Source organism: Chelonoidis abingdonii, chromosome 1 (assembly GCF_003597395.2).
Source record: "Chelonoidis abingdonii isolate Lonesome George chromosome 1, CheloAbing_2.0, whole genome shotgun sequence".
In the NCBI taxonomy this organism is placed as follows: domain Eukaryota; kingdom Metazoa; phylum Chordata; order Testudines; family Testudinidae; genus Chelonoidis; species Chelonoidis abingdonii.
Window position 1 is genome coordinate 366,345,890 of NC_133769.1, and position 26,415 is coordinate 366,372,304.

At 55.6% G+C, this 26,415-nt stretch overlaps 1 protein-coding gene across 2 annotated transcripts in view; it reads right to left on the reverse strand.

The window, feature by feature from the left end:
* PDE2A (phosphodiesterase 2A) overlaps positions 1–26,415 on the reverse strand; it is a 380,823-nt gene that overhangs the window by 61,934 nt on the left and 292,474 nt on the right. For both annotated transcript variants that reach the window (XM_032792466.2, XM_032792477.2), the window contains 3 exons: positions 12,528–12,637; positions 11,299–11,354; positions 4,710–4,769 (listed from right to left, as the gene is read on the reverse strand). In XM_032792466.2, the coding sequence (XP_032648357.1) occupies positions 4,710–4,769; positions 11,299–11,354; positions 12,528–12,637 (226 nt within the window). The remainder of the gene's footprint in view (positions 1–4,709; positions 4,770–11,298; positions 11,355–12,527; positions 12,638–26,415) is intronic.

The window sequence follows — 26,415 nt, forward strand, 5'->3', positions numbered from 1 at the left end:
CATTTCCTCTGCCCCTCCGTGTCCTTCCCAACAGCGAGCCCCACCCAGGCGGGGTCCTGGGGAAGCCACAGGGTTCTGCACCCCCACTTTAGGCAGTCAGACGTGAATCTCAGCCAGCAAAACAGAGGTTATTCGATGACAGGAACAGGGTCTAAAACAGAGCTTGTAGATACAGCGAACCAGACCCCTCGGCCGGGTCCATTCTGGGGGGCAGTGAGCCAGACCCCTAGGTCTGCACTTCAACTCCTTATCCCCAGGTAGCTCCAGACTAACCAACCCCTCAGCCCCTCCTCCTCCTCAGCTCCTTTCCCGGGCCAGGAGGTCCAACCTGATTCCCTTTGTCTCCAACACTGCAGTTGGCACCTTTGCAAGAGGAGGGCCCAGGCCATCAGTTGCTGCTAGGATACAGAGTGCCAGGCATTTAGGTGCACTGGCCCTTTGCTCTGCCAGATACTTAAGAACTGCCTAGGGGACACTGAGGCACCAACACAGTGTTCAGAGCAAACATTAAGAACAGTCCCAGTTCGTCACAATCTGCGCAAGTGGAAAATTCACAGGTTGCTCGTGACTCAGGAAAGACAGCTACGCCGAGGTCAGTGGCCTCGTGAGGCATCCGTACATGGGAATAGGACCTGCGATGCTCGGCAACAACACTGAGTCGAGGATTAAAATGATCCTCCAGGGCTCGGAGAGCAGCACCGTACGGAGTCGCATCCTGCGGTGAGTCAGTACCAGGAGGAAGATGCTTGAAGATTAACTTCTTCCTGCTGCCGCTTTGCCATAGTGACTCTAGGAAGCACCTAGCTGCAGAAATTAGACTTCCGTTGTGCCCAGGGGAGCAGGGGATCTCCTGGGTTAGGCACGAGGAACGGAGGAGGTGGCAATAAGTGTTGCAGCCCTGGCTGATTGGCTGTGTAACTACACTCACGGTGCAGCTGGGTACCCAGAGCTGCAGAGGAGTTTGTGGGCTGGGAGAAAGGAGCCCAGTGAAAAAACAGGCACCGACCCTTTGAGTTTCTCTTCTCAGCCAGGTGAAGCTGCAGATCACAGCAGACACACACACACTGGGGTGCTGTCTGCACCTAGCTAGATACAACACGGGCCCTGCCCGGAAGAGCTCATGGGGCTAAACAGACAAAGGAAGGCTCTTTATTCCCATTCTAGCAGATGGGGAACAGAGGCCCAGCGATTTGCCCAAGAGAGGAGGAAACGTGGGTTCTATTCCTTGCTCTGATAAGGACACGCTGTGGGACATTGAGCAAGTCACTTAGCCTCCTAGTGCCTCCGTTTCCCCTCTGTACAAAGCGGATCACAGCCCTCCCCAGAGGGGCGTGCGAGGATAAGCGCGTTAAAGATTGCAGGGTGCTCCGATGACAATGACATTAACAGAGCACTTCCCCATCGACGCAGCAGAGGGCAACAGTGCACAGACAAGCCAGATCTAGCCAAACTCCCCGCGAGGGCCGCGTGCTGCACACGGTGTGTGTTGAATCTTGCCGGGTCTCTCCAGCACTCACTCAGCCGCCTTAATTGCCCTGACAAGACCGTATTGATTTCCATATTCTCCGAGAGTGGCTGGGGCTTTGGCTCCTGAACGAGTGGCGCTGCTTTTCTCCCACTAGCCCGAGAGCTAGCCACTGCACTGCTGGCAAACGGCTGGTGATGCACGGCATTCAGCGTCCCACTCTGGGGAAGTTTTGCCGAGAGCTGGCTTTTCTCCGGTGCTTGGCCCCGGTTCCTCTATCGCGAGAATGAAGGCTGAAAAAACCCAGTGTCTCCCTAGACGCCGTGATGCCACCCACCGCAACCACTAGGAACTACGCAGGGATCAAGCTGAGCCCATGCCACTCCCGGTGGCCGTGCCCGTGCCACCGAGGCTGGAAGGCAGTCACTGCCAGCAGCCAAGCCGGCTGCAAAGGGCTCAAGCTTTCTTCATAAAACTTCATGATCAGCTTAGCGCCGCAGGCTCCAAAAAGAACCATTTGTCCTTTATTCCAAAACGTGTGTGACCACGTTAATTTCACCGTTGCTTGTTCTCCGCCCCTTTTTCTGTTCCTCCCCCAACTTCCTTCCCCTTTGTCCCTTTTGACTCTGACCATAGAGGGGAAGGGGGCAGGGAAACAAACATGGTTTCAGAGTAGCAGGCGTGTTAGTCTGTATCCGCAAAAAGAACAGGAGTACTTGTGGCACCTTAGAGACTAACAGATTTATTTGAGCATAAGCTTTCGTGGGCTAAAACCCACTTCATCGGATGCATAGAATGGATAAATATTTATCTTCTTTCTGTGTGTTCCATTCTATGCATCCGATGAAGTGGATTTTATGCTAAATAAATTTGTTAGTCTCTAAGGTGTCACAAGTATTCCTGTTCTTTTTGCAAAAATGGTTTTGTTTTTCAGGTTTCGTCAAAAATAATTGAGGAAAGGATTAAAAACTGGCTTGGTCAGCAGGAGGAGGGCTTTATAAACTCCGTCTCTTTATCCTTCTGTGCTTTCGGGGAGACAAATGTCTCCTTTCTCCCACTCTTTGCTGCCCGTGTCTATTTTAAGCTGTATGGGGCAGGGCCCTCCTCTCACGCCGTGTCCGGGGAGAACCTAGCGGAAGCGGAGTCGATCTTAGCTGGGGCCTCTGCTAACTTACTGATTTAATGCTGTTAAAGCACTAGGAGATCTCCTGACGGCGGGAGCAGAGAAGGACAAGGGACTGTCATAATGAATATATCTTCCATATACATGGGATCTTCTGTCCCGAGGGTGCTAAAGCACTCAACCAACTAGCAGCTCATCCATCCCGGAGGAGGCCTTTCTCCTCGCTCTGTGCTGAAGTGGTGAAATCACGGAGCAGTTTCTAGTTGCTCCACTTTTCTATTCCGGAGGAGGTGCCCTCTCACTTCCCAGCCGGGGGCCATGCCCCAGGAAGGTTTCAGCAGAGGCCAGGTGGGGTTGAAGACTCACTCGGCAGAGCCCATCTGGGCCAGCGCAGCAGGAAAGTATTAGCCCAGTGAAATCAGTGGCAACGGTCCCACTGACGTGAGCACAGTTGGGATCAGGCCCATCTCGTCACTATGACGTCAGCGGGCGGCCACAGTAACTGACTCCTGGCCGTTCCACAGCAGCCATCGGTCTGATCCACTCAGCAGCTCAGAAAACCCTGCGCTTCTGGCGTCGCCTTTGCATGTCAATTCAGATGTCACAGGCAGCTGGGGTCTTTCCCTGGCGTGAGGTGAATCCTGCCAGGTTGGGGTGGCAACAGGTCTCTGTGAGACACAGCCAGGCCTCGTCCGTCTGCCACGCTAGCGCCTGGGAAAGCCGCAGGAACAAACTCTCTGAATCCAAGCTTCACTGCGGAGGTGGGCGCTGACCCAGGGAGTTTGGCTCTGGAGCTGGACGTCCCCAGGGTTCCTCGATTCCAGAGCCAGAAGGGACCTGTGTGATCCTGCCTAACACAGGCCAGAGAAGTTCCCCTATAATTCCTAGAGCAGATCTAGAGAACCATCCTGTCGTGAGTTAAACATGGCCAGGGATGGAGAGTGCACCGCGCCCCTTGGTAAGTCATCATGGTGGGTTCTCCATCCCTGACAAATGGTTCAGAATGGGAGCCGGGAGGGAGATCAGATCCTGCTCCTCTGGACCTGGCTCTGCTGCTGTGACCAGCAGGGGGCAGCGCCAGCACCAGGCAGAGGAAGGAGGGAGAGCTCCCCACAAAGCCGGCTGGCGGATGAAATTTCCAGGCCAGCCCTGCTGAGCCAAGGGGAACCTGGAGATTTGAGGTTTGTCTGGTGCCATTCCCTCCACTACTGCTCTCCCAGCCGCCCACCCCCCGCCATGGCTTGGCTATTTCTTATCCCCCGGATGATTCTCATTCCAGGCACAGCAAAGGGAGGCTTCTAACCCAGGGGCAGCAGATGGGGAGGGAGGCCTCCTCCTGCAGACAGACACCAGAAAATGTGTATATGCATTGATCCCACCCCGGCACATCCCCGCTCCCACCAGTGCAGATCCCCTCTGCATACCTGTTCAGAGAAACCCCTGGGACACACAGAGCACACCTCCCCTACACACGTACACACACATGCAGATCACTTGCACACACACACAGACTCACACAGATCCCCTGTACACATGCGCACACACATGCGGATCACCTGCACACAGATGTGCACGCACACACACAGAGATCCCCTGCACACGTGTGCACATACACGCAGATCCCCTACACACAGGTGTGCACACACACACAGAGATCCCCTGCACACGTGCACACACACACAGGCGTCCGCACACACACAGAGATCCCCTGCACACATGCTTGCGCACACACGCGCACACACACACACACACAGATCCCCTGTACACATGCATGTGCGCGCGCGCGCACAGACACACACACACACACACACACACACTCTCTACAGGTCACTGAGTCTCTTTATCCCCCAACCTGCCATCACCCTCTACAGCTTCCCCCAGGGTGCGCTGCCAGGCCGTTCCCCCTCTGGCACCCAGGGTAAGGACTGGGCACCAGCGCCGGAGTCCCCTTTGGCTGATGCTGAGGCAGGCTGCCCCAGGGAGCTGGGCAGCAGGGGCACTGGGCAGGAGTGTGACTGATCTCCTGGGCACCCTGGCTGGCAGAGACCTGTAGCCCCATCCAGCGGGGGCACCGCCAGGTGCTGGGGAAGGCGCAGGGCAGGGAGCCCCGGCATTACTCACATGCTGCTCCAGCACCCGCAGGTTCTGCTCATCCGACTCGCTCAGCCTCCCACAGTGCACCTGGTGGGGCAAGGAGAGACAGTGAGGACACGGACACCCCCGCCAACCCCAGTCTCCCACCCCCAGCTCTCAGTGCTGACCAGCAGCCTCCCCATCTTCCCAGTCCTGCGCCCGTCCCCCGATTTGCTGAGGCCTGCAGCAACCTAGCTCTGCCAGCCCCACGCCAGGGACTACCAGGGCCAGATGGGTGAGAATCGCACGGGGCAAATGAACAGTCAATAGGCAACAAGAAAGCAACAGAAATGGATGAGCAGCGCTGCGCCCCCTGCTGGCAGGCACTGTGCGCACCCCCCAATGAGCTGGCCCTTTCCCAGAGCACCACGCAGCTCACCAGAGCACTGGAGCCTGCACTATCCTTCCCAGAGCACAGCCAATTCTCCCTCCACAGCCCTGCTCTGCCGGCCGCCCTTGGCCTCTCTCACGCCCTTAGCATCCCTGTCCTGCAGGTCCAGCAGGACGCGATGGGGTCCAGATAATCCACCTGTGCCTCTAGCTCGGCCCTGCTGCCTGGGGGCCACGGGAGAGCAGGGAGCACCAGAGACATCACCCTGTTCTCCGCAGAGCCGTGAGCCCACATCCAAACGCCTCTGAGCCATGGGGCCATCTCTGGCCTCCAGCAATGTGGGTAGGCACACACTGCTCAACCCAACTGTACTGGTGGCGTCTGCCCACAGCTAGCGGCCAGCAGACCGGGAACGGGCCAGCCAGCCATACTGCTGTCAGCCAGACAACAGTGAGCAAATTAAAAAGCCACCTCCGGGCTGGGCCAGGCCTTTAAGCTGGGAGGTCAATGAGCATCGATAACAGCATTGACAAGACTAGCTTGTATCTTCCCGGTTCCTTCTGTGCACACATCTCAAAGGCCTTTACGAATGCCAATGCGTTAAGCCTTCCAACCGGCCTAGGAGGTAGGTCAGTGTTTTTATCCTGACCAGACCATTGGGGAAACTGAGGCAGGGAGCCAGGAAGCAGCTGCCCTTAGTGTCTCCAGGCATCAGTGACAGAGCTCGGAACAGGATCCAGGAATCCTGAATCTAGCAAGCCTGACTCCCAGCCTGGTGCTACGTTGCAGTCGCTCTGAAGAAGGGTTTTCTCTGGGACCCAACGCTTTCGCTTTGGGACCATTTACTATATAGAAACCCAGGCCGGTTCAATCCACTCCAGGGCCTTGTTTGACTCTTGCTCACACAGGTGGGAATTGGGAGGAAGGCCTAGGAAATCCAGGGATTTTGCAGCTGCAAAGCTGCCCCCACTAGCCGCAGGACCATGCCCGTCGCTCTGTAACAGCTGATCTCGCCGCGCTGACTTCAGACGTCCAGCAACGCCAGCAGCAGTGCAGACGAGCTCAGGCTTCACCAGCCATGGCCGGAAGTGGTGCTTTGCCCAGCCAGGCAGCTGGGCTGAGACTAGCTCTCCGTCCACGGTGGCTTGCCCAGACTGCGCTGGATTAGGACAGCTGATGGCGCAGCCAGGGGGTGAGCTTGAACCGCTCAACCTGCCATTTCCAGCTCCTATCTTCAACCTCTAGGGGGCGACAGCCAACAGAGCAGCTGGACAACTAGAGAGCAACGCTTCGTTGGGCAAAAGCAGCCCTGGGGCTTGATCCAAAGGAGGCGCTATCCTTTGACACCCATGGGCTCTGGAGCAGCACCTGGAGCCTGCAGATGAAGTGATAACTTCTGTCATATTTTTATGATGCCTATGCGTGCCTCAGTTTCCCTCCTGTACTTTGCGTTACTGCCTGGTGGAGGCAAGAGGGTTAAATCTGCCCTTGGAGCAGGGCAGGAGACAGGAGATGTGTGCCTGGCCTCGCTGTAGCAGTATCTGGGTCGTGAGAGCAGCCCCCTCGCCATGCAGGAGAGCTGAAGCCAGTATCCGTGGGGCTGCCCCTTATGGAGGAGCGGGTCCCCTTGGGCGTCTGGCCCACTGACCGGGGACCTCCAAGGGACTGTTTCGAAGCTGTGGCATAGCTCCGGGACAAGCCTGGAGACCAGCCCCTCAGCCGTTGTAAATCCACAGAGCTCTTGTAGTGAGGCCGATTCGACCGGCTCAGGATCACCCCCTGCCCTGCAGGAAAGGCTGCGTGTGATAGTATGGTAGGACCCCAGTGTTATTCAATGGACTCCACCCTGGGGCGCAGTTGGGTTGGTGGAGGCACCTGCACTACGCGAAGGCACCAGATGGGCCTAGACTTTGAGTCTCATAACGCCTCCCTGCTGCCAACTCACTAGTGTCTGGAGAACTCTTGGGATCTGCGGGGAAATGGCACTGGAGCAAGGCCCCACTTCGGACTAATTGATCGGCAAAAACCTTTCCACAGCAACCCAGACTGATGGGGCGGGAGGTTGCCCAGCCACCTGGCTTTCGCCAGGGCTAGCAATTCCCAGGCTTTGCCTGCCCCCAGGGCCAGAAAGACAAACAGAGAGCTCAGCTGGGCATCAGTCAGTGAGGCGCTGCTTGACTCCAGCACATCAGGCCAGGAGCCTGCTCTGATCTAGACAGGTGATTTGTCAACCAGCTCAGAGCTCCCTGTGCCGGCCACTGTGGCATGTCACGCTGGCCGGGCGAAGAAGCAAATTCACCCCAATACACAACAGGTGGCAGAGCGTGGGTGTGTGGAGAGATCACAAGACTGCGGTGTGTGCGTCAACCATTTTGCAACATGTGTCTCTTGTGATCACCTTTTCCCTGGCTCCCGGTAAGACATGCTTGGGTTCATTAGCTCTCTTCCTCCAATGCACTGTAGCGGCTCTCGGCCACCCACCAGCTCACACTAGGTACCTGGGAAATGACTATCACCAGCACACCTGAAAAGAGAAGCCGGGGGCACTGACAGAGAGGAGATAGATTCCACTGCTGCCTGCGCTGCAGCATGCCCGGGGCAGCCAGCCGCTGTCCTCAGCTCTCAACCCCCAGAGTCTCAGGGATTTGGGGTTCAGCGCTACCTTAGCAGCTGGAACCCATCTTACACTTGGGGGAGCATGTGTGTGCTGGAACTTGTACCCCTGTGGGTTACAGCATGTGTGTTAGAACGTGTACCCGTGTGTGTTACTGCATGTTAGAACATGTACCCATGTGTGTTACTGCATGTGCGTTAGAACATGTACCCGTGTGTTCCAGTATGTGTGCATTAGAACATGTACCCCTGTGTGTTACAGTACATGTGTTAGAACATGTACTGCTGTGTGTTACAGCACGTGTGCTAGAACATGTACCCCTGTGTGTGTCTGTCTGTGTAACACCATCTGTCTGCCATGCACATGTGTGTGACAGCACATAGGCATGTGCGTGGCAGACAGATGTGGTTGCACAGACAGAGAGGCTGTGGGTATTTTCTTTGCTTCCCAATTCCAATCCCCTGTCCCCCTCTTTCAGACTGGTGTGTGTGTAGCTCCTAGCTCGTTACTGTCTCTAATTAATTAGCGCTTTGCTCTTAGCAACTGCTTGCAGGCTGACAACATTGACAAGCTGGGCCAAAACGGTATCCAAGAACGGCCCAGCAAGGCTCCTCGCTCTTCATTGTTCCAAGAAGCTGAACCAGTGCCAGGCGCTTTCCATGGGAAGCAGCGAGGGCTCTGCTTCCCCACTCAGCTCTGAGATATCAGGCATCGCCAGCGAGCTAATGGGCTGTTTGCTCTCCTAAATCAGTCATTAAGTAACAGAATCACCTGCTCTCAGGGGGGCCTGCTGCCACTTGGAAGTGGCATTAGTGAATTAGAGCGTGAGCTGTTTGAGAGAAGAGGCGCGGCATGAGAGTTGCTGAATGGGCCAGGGTGGCTCGGATTGGCAGATCTTCCCATGGAGTCTCCGGACGTGTGCTGGATACAGTGGGGAAAGCAAATGAGCAACTATCCCAGGCCGAGCTCTGACTTCAAGGAGGAGGAAGAGCTGAAGACTCATTGGCGTCTGTGTCCCTGTTGCTTTGATGTTTTACAGGGATGGGCACCAGTGCCAAGCCCTTAGACAACCTTTTAAGTGTGTCGCCATTAGGGTTTTATGCCAGATCAGGTTAGTGAAACTGGCGCAGCTCTTTTAGCACAGGGCAGGCCGCTGAGGGCAGTGACTGTATTTCCATAGTGCCCATGGCGTGGAAGGAGCTGGACAGACCAGGGACATGACCAGCACCTGCCCCTGGGAGCCGAAATTGGACGGAGCCCCACGGAGCTGCACCTACGGCCTCTTTGGGGCTAGATCTGAACTCTGCCATTTGGGAGGTGGGGACAGGATGGAGGGAGAAGGGGGCTGAGGAGGGACAAAGTGGGGAAGGGATTTACGTATGTGAAAGGGCGCAAGTGTGCCATGCAGAGGTGGCTTTGACAGCAGAGGCAGCTTTGTGTGATGGGCATAGGGCTGCGCAGGACCGCCCAGGTCCCCTGCTACTGTAGGCAGCCCTGTTGCACAATGCAGGTCTGAAATCAACGGAGCTGTCTTAAAACTACCCTGTAACCCACCATCCTCCCAGGAATGGACCCTGCTAACTGGGATCAGCCTGTGACAGCCATTGTCTCTTTTCGACACTCTGGCATCACTAGTCTAGCATGTCACACCCATAAAGTCCCCCTGAACTGAACAGCTTGGGTCGTGTGTGTGAAAGGACATACGTGTACATCACATATGTAGGACTACATGTTTGCCTCATGCCTGTGAAAAACCCGCAGGAGCCTCCCACAGCTGGCGGCATGTCTGACTGGTGCATGGGCCTCATGCACGGAGGTGCCACGTGGCAGAGAGGAGAACATGTCACATCTGTGCAAGCCCTTGGCATGTACATGAACACACGTGTGTGTGAACAGCAGCGGGGCTAGCAGCGCTCCCCAGCAATGGGCCCAATGCGTGAGTTTGAGAAAGGTCAGTGCTTGTTAATCATCTTAATTCCTTTTTAACAAGCGTTGGAGAAAAATCTCTTGCAGCTTGTCTCGCTCCTTAATCCACTTAAACCCTCCTCTCTCCCTGCTCCTTGGGCTGATTAGCGGGAGCCGTGTTCCCCGATGGCATCGGCACCTTTTCAGGACTGAGCCCAGGCAGTATGTGCCAAGATGCAGAGAGGGGCTCTTTGTTAACCTTGCATTTCATCTCGCTGCCCCCTTCACGTGTGCCTCGGGCTGGGAGGAATCCACTTCAACGCAAGCATTCAGAAGAACTCACTCCTGCCAGGCTCCTGGCTCCCGCCAGGACCATCGCAACAGCCTTCTTGGCACACAGCTGATTGCTGAGTCACCCCAGGAGCTGCCAGTTGCAGCGGTCCCTGTACCAGCCAGCCATAGCTCCCTGCGCTACGCTGGTGTGTGCAAACCCCTGACTGCACAGGAGCAGTTGACATGAAACGGAGCAGCTTACGACCCAGAACAGCCCTGCGGCCAGACGGGACTCCACAGCCATAAGCAGGAGTTGAACCCCGGCCCTCTGCTCTAAAGGCACTCACCTACCATCTCCTGCTGCAGTCTAGGGCCTGGTGCTGCTCCCAGTGCACCACTGAGGGGGCAGCAGTGACATGCTCATTGGCCAGTACATGGTGCTCTGGCGCCGTGGGGAGTGGAGCAGGTAGGTGCCCAGGCTCAGTGCGCCCTGCTGAGGATGGGGGTCTGGCGATAGCTGATGAGCTTAGCTGTACCTTGACCCATCTCAGCAAGGGGCAGCGCATTCACGCTGACAGCTCCTAACCCAGCAGGGGGCTGATCTGTCCAGTCATGGACAGGCTCCGGTGTGGCCCCCGGGCTCCATTTAATAGAAGAAAAATGACTGGCCCCCTCCGCAGTTCTACCCTTCTCCCAGAGGGGGAGCCAGGGAGCAGCACATACAGCTGAGCGCCAGGGAGCAAGGCACCCTCAGTTCTCTGGCTTCACCTCCAGAGGGAGCCAGAGAGCTTCCGTTCCCACGTCCGCTGCCCCAGGCTGGTCATTGTAAAGTTAACGGTGACCAGCGGCAGCTGGGCAGCCCAGAGATGGGTGGGAAGCCAGTGGCAGCCGTCCACCCCATGTACCCCCCAGGAACTAACGCTCGTATGGCCAGACTTTGTGAGATCTGCCCCCACCTCTGCTCAGCTGGTGGCACCCATGTGAGGACACAGCCGGGGCAGGAGGCAATCCTGGGCACCTATGTGGGCACATCCCATGCACCGATCAGATCCAAGCCCTGCCTGCAGCTGATGGCTACAGGGAGAGGTGGCCCGTCAGTCCCCTGCAGGGACGGGCCCAGGGCCTGGGGCAGCAAATCGCCCCCCTTTCCGCCTGAGCTAAAGCCCAGCCCCCTCAGCTAGGGAGCACGTGGCAGGCCCACGGTCTCCGGGCCAAGAGAAGCCAGCGTATTGGGGCTGTGTGGGACTAAGCAGCCTCTGCATCCCACTGCATAGGTTCCTACGTCACATGGGAGGCAGGTGGGGAGCCAGGAGCCCGTCTGCGAAGGGCTGTGCAATCTGCAGCACAGGCCCCTCTGTATACAAAGGCTGGCCCCAGAGCATGTTTTGGCTGCCGGTTCCTCTGGCCTGCGCCCTTCCAGCTTTCTCCCCTCCCCACTAGCTCCATTCACTTACCAGGATGACAGCGACCACCTCCCCCGAGTCCTTGTCCACCAGCGGGTTTATCAGCACTGCAAAGCAAGACAGCAAAGTCAGCCCAGTGCAGAGGAGACACAAAACTAGGGCGATAATAGGGGCAGCAGGATGGGGACACATGCTGGCATTTGCAGACTGGGTGATGTCTGGTGAGATACCACAGATGGGTAGGTAGCTATCCATCCGCCCCATGTACGCTCCTTTCCATCAGTCCATCCATCCATCCATCCACCTCATGTACCCCCCCTCCGTCCATCCATCCATCCACCCACCTCATGTATCCCCTCTCCGTCCATCCATCCATCCATCCATCCATCCATCCATTCACCCACCTCATGTACCCCCTCTCCATCTATCCATCCACCCACCTCATGTACCCCCTCTCCGTCCATCCATGCATTCACCCACCTCATGTACCCCCTCTCCATCCATCCATCCCAAGTACCCACTCTTCATCAATCCATCCATCCATCGATCCCATTTACACTCCTTTCCATCCATCAATCCATCCATCCACCCCATGTACCTCCTCTCCATCAATCCATCCATCCACCCCAGTACCCTCTCTTCATCAATTCATCCATCCATCCATCCACCTCATTTACACTCCTTTCCATCCATCCAGCCCATGTACCCCCCTCTCCACCCATCCACCCCATGAATCCCAGTCTCATCCATCCATCCCATACACCCCATTATCTATCCATCCATTCCTCCCTTCCATATATCTCGCTCTCCATCCATCCCACATACCCTGCTCTCCATCCCTCCATCCATTCATCCATCCCATGTACCCCCTTCTCCATCCCTCCATCCCCCCACGTACCCCCCTTCTCCATCCATCCATCCCACATATCCCCTTCTCCATCTCTCCACATTCCATCCCTCCATCCCCCCACGTACCCCCCTTCTCCATCCATCCATCCCACATATCCCCTTCTCCATCTCTCCACATTCCATCCCTCCATCCCCCCATCCATCCCATGTTCCCCCCTCTCCATCCATCGATCTATCCCATGTGCTTCATGGTCTGTCTCTCCCACATACCCCACGACAGAGCTGTTGATTTCTATCTGTGCCCTGCACGTGTCACTGCAGTAACTGAGCACTACTCCATCAGAAAGGCAGAGGATGAAACACAAGGACTCCTGCTCCACCCCCTCCACCCCACCCCACCCCCGCATTATCCCACCCCAGCCTCTTCCTACCTTGTTTATCAGGAGGCAAAGGTGCCGCCAGGCTGTCCATCGGTTTGCCCTGGAGCTCCGACTGGGGCAGCCCATTGCATCCCACCTGCTTCTGCTTGAGGACAGCATCCCTGAAAGCACAAGAGCAGAAGGCTCAGTTCTGAGCCAGCCCAGGGCACAGAAGATGCTCCAAGGAGAGCAGCTGGAGAATCAGGCGCAGGCTTCCCTAGCCACCAGGGATGGGCTGGAGACAGCCTGCCCCGGCATGGGAGACAGGCACTCTGACGGGTACCCCGAGCAGTGCCAGAGTGCTCAGAGCTAGCATCTGAGCCACCGGGAGCCCAGGGCCGAGCGGGGCAAGTGGCACTCCACTTAGGCCAATGGCACTTGCTTCTCTGGCCGGAATTGGGTTCACAAGTTTAATCTCAGACCGGAGCACTAGAGGCGGGGCCAAATGCATCACCACGGCTGAACTTTGCCCTGCTGCGGGCTGGAATTCATCCACAAACCCAGATCTGAAGTTCAACTGTGGGCTTGGCCCAGGCACCGGAGCTGAGCATCCCTGTGACAATCAGGGCCCAGCCACACCAGGGGAAAAGCAGGGGGCCTGAACCCCAACCAACAAGCTCTTGAATCAACTGTTTGTATCCCATACTCCTGCACCATCACAGACAATAGAGTGGGGTGACACCCCGGTGATCCATCTCCCTGCGAAATGTCAGTATGAACCCTACACTGATATTATGCTTTGAAGTCTGTGACCAACCAAAGGGAGACAGGAGGGCAGGCAGATCTGTCCCCGGGTCTCCAGTGCAAATTAAGCAGGGTGGAATCAAAACCCTGGAAGCCTCATTTACATACGAATTGGCAGGAGGCACAGGGAGTCTCCAGGAAGCAAACAACAGCAGGATGCCTTCCTGGCTCCTGATACAGAGACTTCGGGGTGACACAAGGGGGCAAAAAGACATTTGCGTTATCCCTCTCTTGCGGGGACATGACGAACGCAGCATTTTGAGGCAGGAAGGATGGATCCTGGCTGGAAAAGCCTGTCACGCTGGAGAAGGCCCTGGAAGCGGGGAAACCGTCTTGACCAAGAACGCAAGCTGATTACATTGGGGTTTTAGTCTTAGAAGCAGCCTTTACTTTTCTTTGCTTGTAACCCTTCCTGTCGTCACTCCTTATCCTTGGCATCACCTAACCCAGAGGCTTGTTGTTTAATAAACGGGTTTCACTTTTAGTATAACCCCACTGCTGCTGGGAAAGAAGAGGGTTTGTCAAACACCCGTTAAATTAATCAGCGGCAGCGCAGTGACTCCTAAGGAGCAACGAACGTATGATTGCCTGCGAATGCAGAATGAGAGAGGCTGTGCAGTGCAAAGAGACATCTCTGAGCAGCTTAGGTGGGAGGTCCCTGAATGTCTCTGTTAGGCGTGGTTAAGGCAAGTAGCATCTCTCTGACGCTGTCTGCAGTGGCTCGCAACCAGGACTGCTGACCTCAGGGCAGACTGTCAGAACCCAGGGCAGGCACCCCTAATTGGCAGTGTGCTCTGTAATTAGATTTCACCAAGCCAGTAACAAATGTGAACTCCTGGGTCACTCTACCAGGCTTACCATGGAGTCACAGACAGTCCTCTTAGACTCTTCAGTCTATCTGGCCACCCAGACAAACCGGGCTTTGTTATAGCAGGTCATTTACACCAAAAATCACACCACCTCAAGTTTCTCCCAGCCCCCAAAAGGCCATCACTTACCCTAGATCAGTTGGCACTCCAGATCTTACACCAAAGGCAACACTAGTAGGCAAATTTACTACAGTAAACTAACTAAAGATTGAGAATTTTTGAGAGATTAAAGCAGGGAAAAAATATACACAGGTGAGTCACAGTTTGTAATAAATTGCCAGTTCCCCAAAGTCTTTTCCTCTGGGGAACTCTGCTTTGCATCTGGTACCTCTCCCTGTAAGAGTCCAGACAGTCCAGAGAGGAAGGATCTTTCTTTGAATCTATTCTTGTATCTTCTCCTGAGAGAAGGCTAGCCGACAATCTCTTTACCCATTGGGCTTTTCCTTTGACGATGGGGAGTGAGGAGGGCACTTAATCTTTTGGCCTCCGACCATCACACATAATGGCCACTTGCTTTGAAATCAGCATTTGCTGTTAAAGTCCTTAAGTCCTTCATTAGCATCAGGGGCGGCTGTAGCTTTTTTGCGGCCCCGAGGACGGCAGTCGGGCAGCCTTCGTCGGCGCGCCTGCGGAAGGTCCCTGGTCCTGCGGATTCAACGACTTGCCTGCGGGAGGTCCACAGGCCCCGCGGCTTTGGCATAGCTGTCGCCAAATTGCCGCCGAATCCGCAGAGCTGGCAGACCTCCAGCAGGCAAGTCACCAAAGGTTGCCCGACTGCTGCCCTCACAAGGACCGGCAGGGCACCCCCCGCGGCTTGCCACCCCACACACGCACTTGCTGCGCTGGTACCTGGAACCGCTGCTGATTAGCATTTCCCAAGATGTCTTGGAAGGGTTGTTTAGTCCCAGGGTACACACAAGACACAACGTAAATGTTCGGTATTGCATTCTAACAGGAACAGAGACGTGAAAACAGCACAAGTAACGTCCCATTCGTTTTCATGAAGTTCACACGCTCCATACACTCTTACACAGCTCGCTGGTATTTTGATCTATACTAACACACAAGCAAATCGACCTGAATATGCTCGAGCATGGCCTGATCTGCCGGTGCTGCAGTTTGGACCAGTTTGCTGGGAAGGAAGACAGGCTGGCATGGCCGGGAGCTGACCCACAGTCATACTCTAGCAAAGCTCTCTCGTGCTAAGGCAGAAAGGTAACACTGGGGCCTACAGCTCTGGCTGTCCCCTAGCAGCATGTTACAATCCCCAAACGCTGGGCTGTCGGAGAGCCAGATCTGAGTCCTGTCGCCTGGCCTCAGCTCTCAGCGGGTCACAGAACCGTAGACTCTGACCCACGCCCCCAGCAGGATCCTAGGACCAGCATCCATAGCACTTGCTGATCCGAGTTAGACTGATTTATGTGTGGACAGAAAAGGGGCTTAGGCTCAAACCAGAGTGACTGACAGCCCAGGCTCAGAGTGCAGTGTCCAGAATTCCACAGCAGCGCTCCGGGTTCTTCCAGGATGAACCACTCCAGCCATACAGGATCTGTGCCCTGCCTGTCACAGTCTGGTCCACTTTAAAGCCGGCTCATCTAAACTGGCTTGGAAGAGCACATGTGACTGTGTTCATGTGGTCAAACCCCCGTCCACGGAGCAACGCTGAATGTCTGTGCTAGGTCAAACTTCTGTTCCAGATTTACATCCTGGTCCCCAGTGGATTTCCAGGAGCAATTTCCTCATTAATCACACAGAGAGAAACGTAGTCAGCAATCCTCTAGCAATGGGCATCTCCTTTGTGCTGGAATCTGACAGCCTCTCTCCCCTGGTTGTGAAGAGAGAGTCTTTGGGATGAAATGAAATGCAACTTACTTCTTTTAACATAGAAAAGAAAAACCCATATGCTCGTCTAAGGGGTGACCCGTCCCCCTGAAATCCCCCTGGGCTGTAGGACATATTCTCCTGCAAGGAGATTGCATCTCTGATCTTTGTGTGAACCAGGTAAAAGGCAACCACAGCATTAGTACAATATGTAAGAGCCGGCAGGGCAAGGACAGTCTTTTAGCATGTAGTAATTCATCCTTCCCACTAGGGGCAGCACATGCTTGGGTCACCTTTGGCAGACAGTCTATGCAGAGGAATGTGGGGAGGGAGGGTGCCCTCTGCAGGCGAGGAGGATTAGAAAGTTAGCAGCTGAGCAGCCCAGGTGTGGATGTTGGGGCAGTGCTATTTAAAGGGCTACCTGCCATAGGCAGCACTGCCCACTTGCAGGAGTGCGGATGACACAATCCATGTCTGAACGGACCTGTCTGTGTTAGCAACCCCTGAGATTCATCACGCCCAGTGCTTGGTTGCTGCTGACCAGCCCGGAGATGGAGATCGCGGCTTTCCACGTTGACTGATGACTGTCTCCGGCTAATGTCTATACAGGCAGCTGTCGCACTGGTGAAGGACGCTGGATTGGCAGCCTGGGACAAAGATGTGCTCTGGTTCCCTCCCGGGCAGGAGAAGCACCAGTTAACTCCGGTTGTGCTGCTGGATGGTGGGAACACCCTGTTCCCAAAGGGGGTAGCACCAACTGGTGTCATGTGGGTCTCCAGCCAGCCATGGGGCGGGAATGGCTCTGGCTCGCCCCCACTCGCTTGGAATTGGTAAAACACTCTGTACTGCGTGTGACGAACTGGGAATGTTCTTGATGTTTGCTTTGAATACTGTGTTGGTGCCTCAGTGTCCCCTAGGCAGTTCTTAAGTATCTAGGTGGTGGAATAAGACACTCTGTCTCCTAGCAACTGATGGCCTGGGCCCCTCCTCTGCAAAGGTGCCAGCTGAAGGTGTTGGAGACAAAGAGATCAGGTGAGCCTGGCCGGAAAGGTGCTTGAGCAGAGAGGAGGGGTGGAGGAGTTGTTAGTCTGGAGCTGCCTGGGGCGAGAGTGAAGTGCAGACTGGGTCTGGCTCACTGACCCCTAGAATGGACCCGGCCGAGGGGTCCGGTTCGCTGTATCTACAAACTCTGTTTTAGAACTGTTTCTGTCATCGAATAAACTCTGTTTTACTAGGTGGCTAAGATCCACCTGACTGCAAAGTGGGGTGCAGGACCTGTGGTTCCCAGGACCCGCCTTGGGGCAGCTCTGTAGAGGAACGATAGAGAGAGGGGAGAGGATGAAGAACTAAGAAAGGACTCCCAGGGGAGACACGGATGGTGAGATAGTGTACGTAGCATTCTGTGCCGGTCTTCTTCTCTGGAGCCGTCATGCAACCATCCGCCGGCTCAGGGAGAGGAGGCTCCCCAAAGTCCTGACTGGCTTTGTGGGGAGCTGTTCCAGAGCATCGCCTGGGGACTCCATGACACTGCGATCCCAGCGAGGGGCCATAGATCACGCTGCCTTTCCCTGGTGGAAAACTTTTCATCAAAATGTTTGCCCAGGGAAAATGGCTCCTCGGCCACTGGGGCCATCTCACCAACCCGGGCAGGGAAGAAAACTCCCAACACCTGAGGAATTTTGGTGCCTCTCTTGAATGATGGGTTTATTCCTCAAGAACCAAACCAGTTCAGCGTAAATCAGACAGATTAACGAGGGCCTTTCCCCTTTGTTAGGGGTTTGGGGAATTGCCTAACTGCTCCCAGCAGATCTGAGTCTCAAGCAGGGTCCGGAGGGTGGTGTACACAGGTCTCCTCTCTGTCTCGCCCAGCTATGCTGCGAGTTGGCCTTTTAGCTAAGGCTCGGGTGACCTGCAGTCTCTCAACTGGTCTCAAGCCTCAGCCCCACCCCTTGGGATTCCGCTAGTTCATTGCAGGCGGTGCTAAGCCCACCCACTGCCAGACCAGAACGAACATTTTCACAGCACTTTGTTGGTTTGCTTTAAATAGTCTATCCCCCCCCCCCCCCCCCTCCCATGAAGAACCAGAAACAGAAAACGAAAGAAAACAAAAGTTAAATGTTTGATTTTCCCAAACTGACAATGTGCTTTTAAAAGTGGGGAATTGGGGGAGGGTGGTGGTAGAGGGGGTTATTGTTTTTTTAAAGGATTTTCCGCAAAAAAAGAATTGGGCTTTTTCAAACTGTGCTCTTGAGTCATTCTTGGGAAAGGCCCGGGGCTTGGGGGGAACACAGAGCAATAGTTTGAAGAGCCAGTTGGGGAGACTGTGGGGGCTGTGCTGGTTTCTTTAGTGGCTTGTTTTAAAATCCTTCTGAAGGTGGCTCTGGGAATCATTGCTGCAAAGCGGGAAAGGAAATTGGTTCTGCTGCGCTTGAGGAGAGCCAGTGGGGTGGGGGAAGTAGGGTTGTAGCCATTGTATGCGTGTCTGCTGCTGGGTGCACTGGTGCCTGGGCAACACCCCACAGGTGACTGTGAATGGATGCAGACCTCTGGGTCAGACTCCTTGTGGTTGGCTGTGGGGTCGTGTGAGGGTGCAGGTGTGTCTGTGTCTTTGTATAGGAGTGTGATGGTGTGTAATAGGCAGGAACCCACATGCTGTGTAAGTGTGACCCTCTCAATGGGGAACAGGTCAGACCCAGGGGACAGTTCAGGAAGTTCACATAGGGACTGGAACGTTCCCCCAAGTCCAGTCTTCCGATTTGCCTCCAGTGCGCTGGCCCCAGCTGGCAGACAGAATCATAGAATATCAGATTGGAAGGGACTTCAGGAGGTATCTAGTCCAACCTCCTGTTCAAAGCAGGACCAATCCCCAATTAAATCATCCCAGCCAGGGCTTTGTCAAGCCTGACCTTAAAAACCTCTAAGCATGGAGATTCCACCACCTCCCTAGGTAACCCATTCCAGTGCTTCACCACCCTCCTAGTGAAATAGTGTTTCCGAATATCCAACCTAAACCTCCCCCACTGCAACTTGAGACCATTGCTCCTTGTTCTGTCATCTGCTACCACTGAGAACAGTCTTGATCCATCCTCTTTCGAACCCCCTTTCAGGTAGTTGAAAGCGGCTATCAAATCCCCCCTCCTTCTTCTCTTCTGCAGACTAAACAATCCCAGTTCCCTCAGCCTCTCCTCATAAGTCATGTGCTCCAGCCCCCTAAGCATTTTTGTTGCCCTCCACTGGACTCTTTCCAATTTTTTCACATCCTTCTTCTAGTGTGGGGCCCAAAACTGGACACAGTACTCCAGATGAGGCCTCACCAACGTTGAATAGAGGGGACTGATCATGTCCCTCGATCTGCTGGCAATGCCCCTACATATACAGCCCAAAATGCCGTTAGCCTTCTTGGCAACAAGGGCACACTGCTGACTCCTATCCAGCTCCTTGTCCACTGTAACCCCTAGGTCCTTTTCTGCAGAACTGCTGTCTAGCCACTCGGTCCCTAGTCCGTAGCAGCCCCCTTCCTCATACCCCATTTGGGCTAGGCTCGCACTCTCTGAGCTGGGGTCGCTGTATGGGCAGGATCCATCCCAACCCTGACAACTCTACTCCCTCCGGGCTGTCTCTGAGTTGTTTGCACACACCGTACGCCGCAGCAGACGCAGGCATTTGCAAATGTCACCAGCGCCAGCGAATTAAGCTCCTCTGAGCTCCAACGTCTTGTTGCTGTGTTGCTCCCTGGCAGCTGGGTGGGGCCCCCGGGATCCAAGGAGCAGCAACCCCAGCTTCACTGGGACAGGCTTGGCCTCCTCAGAACCTGGTCCGAGCTCCACACCAGGTGGAACGTGGCTCTGGCCAGGCCCATGGCTGCGCATGGTGGAGGGGAGGCGCAGCAGGGAAGGGGTTATTAGGCCCCTCTCCACCCATCTGGCTTTGCACCAGCCCTGGCTGGAACAGTGACCGAAATCCCCAGCCAGGCCACGCTCAGTGCAGTCTGGAGCTAGCAGGAACCCGGCTTTGAGCCCTTTCTCCTTCCCCGCAGTCCAGCCCCAAACTCCAGCTCTTCCTGCCCAGGAATAAGTGACCGGCACCAGGACATGGCTGCAGGACTAACTCTCCCCTCCCCCCACCCCAGCCATCATGACACCCAAGTCTGGGCCTTGGACAGGCCTGTGCACCACTGCCTCTGCGTACGTCCCTGGGACACGGAGCGACTGAGCCTCCTGCGCAAGCTGCTGAGAATAGGAGGAACGTGTGCACCGCTGGCGGGTTGGGTGAGGATGGGAGCATGGGGCTGCCAGGAGGTGGCGCCATTGGCATGTGGATGCGATTGCATGTGCGATCTCCATGACACAGAGGTGACTCCAGAGTAACCCCACTGAAATCAGCCGAGTTACTCCACCCACCTGGTGGGTATTAAGGTCACTTGCTGCTTGCTGTTAAAGACTCTGTTTTCGGTTGCTTCTGACTTTGCCACACTTAAACCGTTCGGGCTAAAACGTTCCACGCTGGGGGTCTGCCTCAGGCGGAACCTGGCTGGGAAATTTCAGCCAAAACAGCTCAACCATCCCTGAGAAAAAGACATTGTTTTTGTCCCAGTTAAAAAAACCCCACCATGCCGGCTGCCTTTTCTGTGGCTCTGACCCACTGGCACTGGGGTCCAAGCCCTGGCATTTTGCAGCGTGGACACAGCTCCAGTTGAAGACCCGAGTCAGAAGTTCTGCGCAGCGCAGTGCGGCCGCGTTAGCACAGCCGTGAGACCCGGCTCCAGCCATCGCAAGCCCAGGTTTACAAGGCATGGTGGACGCTCGAAGATGGCTTGGAAACCCCAGGTCCCACAGACCTGGGTTCACAATGCGCCGACCCTCTGTGCCGGTACCACAGCCAGCCCCCTGCTCTCCGCTGCAGGCTCTAGGGACTGGTGAAATACAAACGCAATTGTCACAATAATCCGCCTCCTGTCAGCTTGGCAAGCTGCTGTTTATCGCGCCCTGATTGCCAGCTCCAGCTTTCGACGCAGCCAATCAAGCCCCCGAGCAGTTGTAGCACCAGGCAGCACCTGGATCCCGAATTCTCATGTGTGAGAAGTGGGCAGCCATCTAACAGGCCAGACGGATCCCCCAGATTGGCCCCAACTGTTGTTGTGCAAGTGCATTGAAATGATTGGAATAAGCGGGCGGAGTCTGGGGTGGGGGCTGGAAATTCAAAGGCGGGGGCCAGAGCTTTGTAAGGTCCAATCTGAGTTTTCAAAATCAAAATAATAATTTAAATGAGGGTTGTTGTTTTTTTTAAATGACTGAGCTAAATTCTGCCAGCTGCTGGGTGTATGCAGCTTCCGCTGGTTGAGAGAGCTCTGCACCAGACTCCTGGGCTGGAGAGAAGCATAACCCTACATAGAAAGCTGAGGGTAGAACCTGGGCCTGTCTGCTCTGACAGCCCAGTTGCCTCCCCACTGAGCTAAGAGAGCTCCCAGCTGGTGCACCCAAAGGGAGATTTTTATTCTGTCTCGACCCAGCCACACTTTGATTTAATTCCTTCGCATTATAAAACTACGAGCTGGCCCCATCTCTCTCACACACACACGTCCTGCAGCACGTGTGGCTGGGAGATTGTGAGAACGCATGGACGCCTGCGTGCGTCTGGCCAGGAGAGTGCACCTGTGCTCTGGCGGATGCGTGCGTGGGACCGTGAGGCGGTGTGGACAGGCGGGCTATGGATTGGCAGAGGCGTCGGGTGTGTTTTGTTGCCAGGCTGCTTAGCAAGCGCTTGGGACGGCTCCCCGATCGTGCCCTGTCAGTCTGCCTGCCCTCCCCTTCCCATGGCCCAGACGCTTGCGCTTAGGCTGATGGCTGGCACCTGAGCCAGATGGCATCTCAGTATTGCTCCTCGCCGGACGTCTCCCTGTAGCGATTTGCTATCGCCAGCCCCTTCCGGCCCTGCTAGCGGCTTCACGCACGGCCACCTTTCCAGCCCTGAACTGTGAGCAGGGAGGGGAGGCCTGTGGGAACATTCCAGGGGCACCTCCCTGTCTGCTTGGCAAGGGAGAGGCCACCCTGCGAGGCCGTCTGCTTGCGTCCAGAGGTGGGACAGGCCCCTTCTCCAGTGACTGGAGACGTGCAGATGTGGCTCTTACTGCGCTTTGTTCCCTCTGCAGATGCTCCCTTGGCTCACGCAGCTGATACCACCTGTGGCTACTGGGGTCCCTGGTTCAGATCCCCACACAACCTCTGATCTCCTCTTCCCTGTGTTTGGGACAGAAACTGAACGAGACGGGAGGCACAATTTATGTCCAGCGAGCGGCAGATGCCTGCGAGCCCTGACTCCAACGGGCTGTCAGATGTGCCGAGAGCGGCCCCACCTGCAGGGGGCTCCCCTGGGCTTGGCAGAGCTGAGTGTTGTTCATGGCACACACAGCTGTCCTGAGATCGAGGGGAGCCATGTCTCTCCAGCTGCTTTGCCATGGTTTTTATCAGCGAAGGGCGTTTCTGCCCTCCCTCTCCTCTCTCCAGCCTGGGTCTGTTCCCACGCCACCCCTAGGGCCTTTATCTCCCAGGTCAGCAGGAGATGGTCACTGCACAGAGACAGGCTGCTAGGCAAGCCAAGGGCAGTAGGTTCATTGGCTGCAGCTGGCCAGGTGGGATGTCTGCCTGGAGCTGGCAAAAACACCCTGGGTGGAAAAGTCGGGATGGAGCATTTGAGCAGTGGGTTGGCTGTGGGGACTCAAGGCCGTATGCAGCTCCAGGTCGCGCCCAGACCGGCCGTGGCCATTGCTGGAATGCATGCAGGACAGGGGCTTTAACAAGGTCTGCACTGATCACCTGTGGCTGTTACCCCTCTCCTGGTGAGTAGCCTGGAGGGACGATCTGACCCTTTCTTAGACAGGGCAGCCTGGGAGGCCGGGGGGGGGGGGAGGAAGTGGAGCAATTTGCCCCAGGCCCCGCAGGGGCCCTGCGAGCCCTGACCCGGCAGTGGTCAGGGTCTTTGGCGGCATTTCGGCGGTGGGGGGCCCTTCAGTGCTGCCGAAGACTTGGAGCAACTGAAGGGCCCCCCTCCACCAAAATGCCACAGAAGACCCAGACTGCTTCCAGGTGAGTACAAGTGCCGCAGCTCCCCCGCTTTGCCCCAGACCCCCTGAATCCTCTGGATGGCCCTGTTCCTGGAGGGGCTGGCTGCCCAGGGGACTGATGACAGGATTCAAGAGCCCGTCCCATCTAGCGGCCGGGGGCCAGCCTGGCCTGGCTCCCTAGGATTGCTACTGTCAGGTGGCTAGTCAGTAGCTGGGCTGAAATTGATTGAAGGGGTCCCTGGTGGATAGCACAAAATACAGCCTCCCAATAGGCATTTGCTGGGCCCTGCAGCCAAGGACTGAGTGGGCCATGCAGACTGAGCTGCCCCCATGCTAGAAGTGAACCCATCAGCTCTGTGGGCAGAGAGCTCCAGCGTCCAGGCTCTCAAGCCAGCGCTCCTATCGTTACATGAAATACAATAGCGCTGATGAAATCGAGGGGCTGCACAGACACAGAGAGAGACATGCCCCACCTTAAAGGACTCAAAGGAGCTGTGGGTCATGGGGACCAGAGCCCTCAACTGGGCCTCAGGACACCTGGGTGCTATTCCTGCATCTGCCACTGACCCATCAGGTGACCTTGGCCAAGTCTCTTTCCTCTCCATGCCTCAGTTTCCTCCCACACCCTCTGTCTTTTCTATTTAGACTGTAAAGGCTCTGCAGCAGGGCTGGCCTGCCTGTCATTAATTACATTCCTTTAGTTGGGTGTTTCCCTTCCCTTCCCATGCGAACCTGCTGTGGAAACAGCTGCCACGTTTCGCCCCAGAGGCAGTTGCCTTGTGGTGCTGGGTGATGCAATTCTGAAGTTTCACGATCTTCTGGGCTAAAAGTTGCTCTCTCCACATAAGGTATTAATCTCCAAATGTGCCACTGCCTCCCAAACGCCAGATTCTTTGCCAACACCCACCCCCCACCCACCTGCGACAAGCCTGCTTCTCTGTGTGCCAAACCTCCCCGGTGGGCAACTGGCCCCGTCAAACAGCGCTTGGGAACGGGAAAGACCTGGATACACTCAATGAAGCGAGGCAGCCGTCCCTACCTGCAGAACACTGCACCCACAGGGTGCCTTTCCCCTCAGTTCCCCTGGGCCAGCCATCCAATCTCGGAGTCTTTGACAGGAGCCATGGGTCCATCTCCCAGTGCCGTCCAAAGCTCTCTCATACAGTGTCCCCCCCCCCCGCTCTCCCCCAGCTGCTCCCCCATAGCCCAGCAGTGCCATGCGGAGACGCAGCTGGGCTGCTGCACAATACACCCACCATGCAGCCCCGAGGGAAGTTTGGGGAGGTTGAGTGGCCGGGGTTTCGGCCAGCGCTCTGGCCTCAGGCCCTGGACTCTCAGGAGGGGAGCCAGTGGCTATTTAATGACTAGGAGTGCCAGGGCCAGGCCTGCTTGAGACTTTTCCGCTGAAACTTTCTTTGGGGTCGGTCGAGGAGACAAAAAGTTTTGATTTGCTGATAAAAAACGATGAAATGTAAACCCGGAAAAGTCTGACAAAAATGAACTTCCTCCCCCCTCATCCAAATGTTCTGCGGAAAAGACCCACCCCCCTTCCCACATGGCCCTGCTCGGGATCTTGGTTTTCCAGCTCTTCCGATTAGCAGCACAGTGCCCCCTGATACCCTCAATCACGCCCAGGGTGCCAGAGTGTCACATCCACATTGCAAATGTTCCCATTCATGGAAATCTCAGCGGACTGGCCCCGCTTTGAACTAGCCATCAAGAAGCATGGCGCTCCTGGGCCCAGGCAGCAGGCCAGCAGGGTTAGCCTGCTCTGCGGCTGCACGTCCCATCCCAGGGCTGTCCTTCAGCCAGGGCCGGCTCCAGGCACCTGCAAAGGAAGCAGGCGCTTGGGGCGGCCAGTGGAAAGGGGCGGTACGTCCAGGTCTTCAGCAATTCGGCAGCAGGTCCCTCGGCCCCTTTCGGAGCAAAGGACCCACCGCCGAATTGCTGCCAAAGAATGAAGCGGTGCGGTAGAGCTGCCGCTGAACTGCCACGGATCACAGCTTTATCTCCCCCTCGTCACTTCGCTGCTTGGGGTGGCAAAAAAGCTGGAGGTGGCCCTGCCTTCAGCAGCCTGAGCTCTCAATGTGGCACTAAACCCACCTGTAAAGAGCCAGGGGCTGGGTTAGGGCTCATCTGCAGCATCGAGCCCCAGGGATTGCGAGGTGCACAGGACACCCTGCCTCAAGTCTGTAGCCACAACCGCCCCAGTAAACTCCCCTTTCCCTGCTCCGTCCAGCCAGCAGCACCAGACACTGGGATTTGCAAAGGGAGATTAAAGCCAGGCTGCCTCTCAAGACGCCTCATGCTGCAGCTTTGTTTTTCATTTGGAAGAGCCCCGAGGGCACTTGAGGGGGGGTAGGATGGGAGAGACACAAACTGCTAAGACACACGGGTGGGATTCATTCCTTTTCATGTCAAGTTTCAATTTGTCTCTGGTTCCGTCTGATCTGGTTTGTTTATGCAATTAACGGCGGCTCATTGAGAACATAAATGAGATAAAAGAGGCCCGGACGGAGCCAACTGGCAAATGAATCACGCGGATCAATAGAAACGGTCTCTGATATTTACCCAAACCATCGCTATTTCCTTTCTCTTTCCTTTTATACCCCGCATAGCAACATGCTCCAGTCTACGGACACATTCTCCTGGCCCACAGGTGCGGCTCATGTGAATATTAATCAGGCACAGTCGCTCCTGCAAACACCTCCATGGGCCTTCCGACATGGAGTCGCTTTGTCCCCGCTCCCCTCCAGTCGAGAGAACAAATTAAATCTGGTTTTTTAATTTGGACTTTGTCATTATCTGGGCTTTGGGTTTTTCTTTGTTCGAATCCATTTCTGATCCCTGCATGGGGAAAAGGAAATGAAGAGAGGGGACACCAGTTTCCATGGGAATTGTTTCCATAGGGATACTGAGCTCGGGGCCCCATTGTGCTAGGTGGGGCGCAGACACAGAGGGTCAGTGAAGTGTCAGGCGAGAAGGGACGTCAAGTGCAGCCCCCTACGCTGAGGCAGGGCCAAGTAAACCCAGAGCAAACCTGGCAGGGGTTTGTCCAGCCTGGTCTTACAAACCTCCGGTGACGGGAATCCCACAACCTCCCTTGGAAGCCTGTTCCAGAGCTTCACTATCCTGTGAGTTAGAGAGATCTTTCTAATATCTGACCTAAATCTCCCTTGCTGCAGATTAAGCCCATTGCTTCTTGTCCTACCTTCAGTGGACATAGAGAACAATCAATCACTGTCCGCTTAGCACAGCCCTTAACATATCTGAAGACTGATATCAGGTTGCCCCTCGATCTTCTTTTCTCAAGACTAACCACACCCAGTTTTTTAAGCTTCTCTCCCACCTCAGGTTTTCTAACCTTTGATCATTTTTGTTGCTCTTCTCTGGACTCTCTGCAGTT